Raw genomic sequence first — 5,989 nt, forward strand, 5'->3', positions numbered from 1 at the left:
CCGCTCTCTGGCAGTTTCTGCAGCTCCGGTGCTGTAGGTGGCTTTTTTGGTGTGTTTCTACGAAGAGATCTACATTTTCTAACAAGGGCAGATGTGCTCTTTTAATGAGAACTAATAATTAATTAAAAAAACAAGCCAGGAAACCTGTAAATGGAAAAGGATTCTGCAAATGTAAACTTTTTATTTTTGGGCGCAGTAACTGCTGAACTCTTAATATGTTAAATTCTCTCAGGCAATGCCTGATACCAAAGCGTGTTGAAATTGGGGTTTGGCCACAACACATGCAAACCATTCCAAGTGTCATCCAAAGAGGAAAAATTACTACAAATGTAATTTACATTTTTCAAGATATGCTTAAATACAGGGAAGGAAAATAATTTTTGGTGCTTTTTCTTGTTTTAGAGATGAAATTCCGACTTCTGGGTTTATTTATTTTGATATTCTCCAAGCGGAGGAATGTGTTAAAAGGCAGGATGAAATAAAATCCTAAAAACAGGTTTCTAACACAATTGCTATTTTAATGGGCAGTTTTACAAGGATGGATTTAGTTTCAGTAATAGTTTTAAGAAGAGTTTTAAAGAGACATCAAAGTGTCTGAAATCTTTGTAACAGAGCTAACCTCAAAGATCAGAGGGGAAAAAGTATTTGAAAAGTGCTTCTTACTTTTGAAAAGGTCAGGATTATATATAAAACTACTTTAACCTGTTTTTTTTTTTCTTCTAAAATGTTGGCCACAGTTTAAGTTGATAGTTTTGCCTTAAGGTGGTATTTGTGGGGTAAACCCTGTATTGTGTTTTGTGCTAAATCATAGGTGTTGTAAAGCCAGTCTTCTACGTGAAACACAATGTTTTTCATCTCTTCAGTTCTAGAATTTTATTCCTGCAAATGGTTACACTTGTCAATAGAAAGGGATTTTGCTCAGGAGTCTTTTATAGATCTATATCTTCATGGTTACTGTATTTTCTTTTGGTATTTTGTTTGTTTATAAACCTACCTGTTAACTTATGTGCAGCATTCTCAAAACTAACCCTGACTGTTCCCTGCATTTGTGCAGTTTTCTACAACCTTGTGATTTTTTTTTCTGTGATCACAATTGAGAAGGGTCCCCAGGCTACCTCGGTACCTGCCTGCATCCCTCTTAAAGCTTTTTTTCTTTTGATGTTTCTGTTACAGTCTATTAGACAACATGGCCAGGCCCATACGGTGCCAAGTCCACCTTCTTCCCACAGAAGCTCTCTGGCTTTGTTGGTCTTAACCATCATGTGTGTCACAGCTAGGTTAGAAGATCTTGTAGGTAGCCACCATTTCATTTTATTTCTTGGTGTGGTTAGTTCTTAGGGCCATGGTGACAGTAATACAGAAAATAAACAACAGTAGAACAGCATGTTATCCAGTGAACACTCTACATATTTTGATAAAGCAGTCAGTGGTCAAGTGCAGGAAATCTGAGTGCAGCCTCATCCTAAGGTATCTTTTAAAAAAAAAATGAGAGAAAGAAAATATTACTAGATTGTCCTATTAATAGATTGTCCTTTTTAAAATTTTTTTAAATAATATTGAAGTGCTGTAAATAGGGTAGGCAATTATCGACTGTCATATAACTGTTTTTTCTCAAGTTGGAGTTGAAAGCAGAACTAGTGGGAGGCTTTTATTTTTTAGAATGAAGTCATTCAGAAAGGAAAGATCCTTTGTCTCATTTTTTTCTTAAGCATGAAATTTCACACCGTGGCGTGAATGCTGTACGTATTAAAGCTTTCAACCACAGTATCTAGAATTAATGAACATCTTGATTTTTAAGAAAAAATTATACATAGCTTGAAAGAAGGTAGTAGGTATGCATAAAAATAACGTCAGGTAGAGATGGAACCTTGAATGTAGACTTACATTTATATTTACTTTGATAGCATTTAAACATAAGCAACTGGTTTACAAAAAACAGTTAAGTGTGAAAGGATGCCATGTTACTTATACTATTTCTACTTTAGGTATGGATTATACAGCAAATTAGGTATGAGTTATACAGCAAATCAAGGTCAACATACCAAATTTTAGCATGGATAAAAGCAGAAATTGAGGGGAATAGCCCTTTGGTTACATTCCTGTAATGCATTTTCAAGCTCTTGCATAGAGGGCTGGATAAAAATGGGAATTTTATGTTGGAAATGCTGACAAAGTTTGTTAATGTGGTCACGAGGAAACTCACAGTGTGGTGTAGCAAGGGCTGTTTGTATTATCTGTTCTCCTGTCCATGTCTCGGTGACAATAAGGCAAGACACAGTTTAGCAGAGCTGGTCTAGATTTCTGTTCCAGTTCCTGCCCTGGACTAGTTTTTGTGCCTTGCCATGTAAAGAAGCTGCACAGGATCACCACCTGCAGTTGACGTTTGAAAGCTGTGACTCTGACTGTGGATTTTATAAGCCGTTGTCTATTCTAGAGCACTCAGTTTTATTGTTAGACTGTAATATTTCTTCTGATAGTGATTAAAATCACTGAAAAATACTGTATTTCATTATATCAGGGGAGCAGGATTCTTATCTCATTGGTGGTGGAAAAGGTTCCGGTAGATCTGGAATGAAAATTGAAATTAATTGTTTTCTCTGTGTTAAGAGTATCATCTCTTGGCCTCAGAGAAGAATATCATTCTGTTTGGTTTTCTTTTTTTTTTTTTTTCATCAGCAGTGGTTCTTTTTATTTGTACCTTCAATGCAGTGTCAGCTGAACCTGCTGCCTGTAGTGACTGGCAAGTACATTTAAAATGTTAAAACTTTAAGCAAAGTATCCCATAAAGGATAAATGCTCTTCCTAACGTGACAGTGTTGGTTTAAAAAGTTGTCTAATGCTGGCAACTCTCTGGAGCAGATACTGTTTCCTTTCATTCAAGTTACCTGGTTATGAGTGCAGAGTAATTGATGTTGAGTAGAAGACAGTCCTTGATCTGAAGGGGTTCCAGTGTAAGTGACTGTTTGTGGAACCTTTTAGATCAGTAGTGTGATACAGAGCAGGAGATGTGCTTTAGGGACACTGTATGTAGTAGGTGCTACACATATGTAGTAAATATTGTATCATTAAATTATCCGTTTCCTACTGCTAATATTTCGCAGCCTTTATTTGAATTTCAAAAATTTAACAAGCTCTGGTGATACTAATATTTAACTAGTTAGTCAAAAATCTTAAGGGGCTAAAACTTTTATTAGTACTCTTAATTGCCACTATTTTCTTTTTCTTACAGTGGTGGGAAGGACAGCTGTTATAATATGATGCAGTGCGTTGCTGCTGGGCATCAGATTGTTGCTCTAGCCAATTTAAGACCTGCTGAAAACACAGGTATGAAAGCCACATTTCTTACGGGAGGGTTTTTTTTATATATAAGAAACAATTAAAGCCCATCTGTGACTGAATTAAGTTCCTTTGTGTGTTTTTATATAGTTTTGTATGTTGAAGGGCAATCTAGAAATATTAAAAAGAGGTAGAAAAAGAAAATGTTGCAGAGTTATATTAAATGTGTTTTTCCTCAAAGGGGGAAAAAAAACGAGGATGGGGAAAAGAAAGGCTTATGTATTTTGAAAAAGGGAGAATACGAATATTCCTGGTAATAAACAAAGGGATTGTGTGACTTCAGTAGCACAAATAGTACAAGGTGGTAGAGGGTATCATCAAATGAAATACTGCATTTCTAGAAATGCTTTAAACTGACATAAACTGTTCTGGCTGCCAAAATTACACAGTTTTGCTGCGGCTCATTTGTTTTTAGCCTTGTACATCTTCTTCCATTATTCTAGCCCAGCATTTGTGAACTGAGTTGAGGAACTGATCTGGGTTGGAATTGACCTTGTATGCTTTTTTCATGACTTTTTCTTTCCTTTTAGCTTGAAATAGTTTTCCAGTCAGTTCCTCTCAGGCTGCGTTTAGGCTTATTTGGTAAAAGAGAATGGAAGAAGCTCAGGCAGTCTTAAGTCAGTGGTGAGGTGAGAAGGCGAGCTGAGTCCTTCTGCGTTGGACTGGAGTGGAAATTGAACCCGAAGTGAGACTTGAAAAGGAAGTGAGTTGCTTCCCAATTGGTAGGGGAGAATGCTGGAGTGTGTTCATGTGGGTTAACTGTTCAACATATGTTAAACAATTGAGTACGATATCTGGTAACTGTATGGTAGGATGATATGCAGCAAGTGAAGACAAAAGGGAGCTGCTGTCACACGAGTCACGGACGGAACTGGCAAATGATAGGGAGCAGAGGAACAATTTATTTTCTGGGTAGCTAGGACATAATCAGCTCTAATCTTGTTGAAATATGTTGTCTTTCAACTAATTTATCCACATCAGAAATGTAGAATATTGTCATTAAAATCATAAAATGCTCTCTTTAAGTGTGTAGTTGGAAATTTTGTGGAAAGTTAATTGAGGTGCTTCAGGCAACAGCAGATTCTGTGCCATTCATTTTATTTTATCTTGTACCGCTGTTGCCTAGAGAGTCTCAATTAATAAAGAAACTGTGTATTCTGAACTGAATATCAGTTTAAAGACCTTGTCATATTCATCTATGTTGAAAAACACTGAGTTTTCTTTTGAATCAACTCTTCTGGCCTAGGTTGGTTGTGATTATGAGCTTAGATTTGCTTATTTAGAGCAAAAGCATCCCTATTATATAGCATCAGATGTGACGTGACCTAATTGTTACATCAGAAATTAGTTATCTTGCTCAGTGTTGCAGACTTTTATTTTGAGGATTTGCTATACAGATATACAGCAGAGGTGCTTGATATGTCTGTGTAAATTAAGACAAGTTCCAGTGTTACAAATTAACATTGAAGTAGTGAACAGTGGTCGCTTTTAATAGATAAAATGGAGGTTTCATCAATAATGGTGCATTGCTTTATTGATTTCTTTGAAAATTTATCTGAAAGATTTTATATGTCAGCGGTTTGTTTTGTACTTTGAGAGTCTTTTCTAATCTACAATGTCTGCATTTTAGCTGAGTTTTTCTTATTTGCTAGCTACAAACTGCTTGTAAGAAAATGCAGTTAATTTTTTCTTCTGGTAAAAGAAATAGTGGCAAAGATTTGATTTCATTTTGACCTTGTTTTTTAAAAAGAGTGAAGGTAAAAAGGCTCTGCATATTAACAGTTCTCCTGTTCTTTCTGTATGTTAAGCAATGTCAGAACATTATACTGATCTACTTTTACTCTACGTAAGCAGAAATAACCTCCTTCTCTTTCTTGATGACCACGATAACCATTTTAACAGTAAAGCCTTTAGAAATTTTGACAACCTATTTCTGATTCTCAGTGCATTCCGAATTTGCTTCAAGGATGATGAAAAGCATCTGAGTTTGTGCCTCTGAACTGTGCTTCTGTTAAAATTACCACAAAAATAAGAACAGAATTAGACTGTTACAAGATTTCTGGATGAAGCAGGGAGGAATACTGAGGAAGAAATAGACATCACAATTTTCAGATAGGCACCTGTCGGGTGGAGAAATCTATTTATATTTTTTTCTTTCCATGTTTATAGAGGGCTTGTCACCAAACATCTGTTTGTAAATTGAAAAATACTAACATTTAGCTTTCTCTCTGTGCTTTGTATTGTTGTGATAACCTGTAATTGTTGAAATAATGTACCTAATACAATTGTTTCTTAATTATGGCAGGGCAGACTGATGAATTGGACAGCTATATGTATCAGACAGTAGGACACCACGCCATTGACCTGTATGCTGAGGCACTGGATTTGCCACTCTATCGTGGTTTCATAAAGGGTACCAGTGTAAACACCAGAAGAGTGTACACCACGTGTCAGGAAGATGAGGTTGAAGACCTTTACCACCTCATGAAGCTTGTTAAGGTATGAAGAATGAAAATAATTAAATGGGGACAAATATATTGCTTAATGTATGTATGAATTTAAGTAAATGATCCACTTAGGTATTTAAGGAAACGTTTGAGAAAAAAAAAATACTCTTACAAATTTTGTTTCTAAAATTTCTTTTATTCCTGCT

General features: G+C 35.8%; 1 protein-coding gene across 1 annotated transcript in view; it reads left to right on the forward strand.

The window, feature by feature from the left end:
* Positions 1-3,229: 3,229 nt before the first annotated feature.
* Positions 3,230-5,989, forward strand: part of LOC104280364 (diphthine--ammonia ligase-like) — a gene marked incomplete at its 5' end in the record, with an annotated part of 8,999 nt that continues 6,239 nt past the window's right edge. The window contains 2 exon segments of the mRNA XM_009877991.1: positions 3,230-3,324; positions 5,642-5,835. Of these exon segments, the coding sequence (XP_009876293.1) occupies positions 3,230-3,324; positions 5,642-5,835 (289 nt within the window).

This window comes from Apaloderma vittatum, unplaced genomic scaffold, assembly GCF_000703405.1.
Source record: "Apaloderma vittatum isolate BGI_N311 unplaced genomic scaffold, ASM70340v1 scaffold7011, whole genome shotgun sequence".
NCBI lineage: Eukaryota > Metazoa > Chordata > Aves > Trogoniformes > Trogonidae > Apaloderma > Apaloderma vittatum.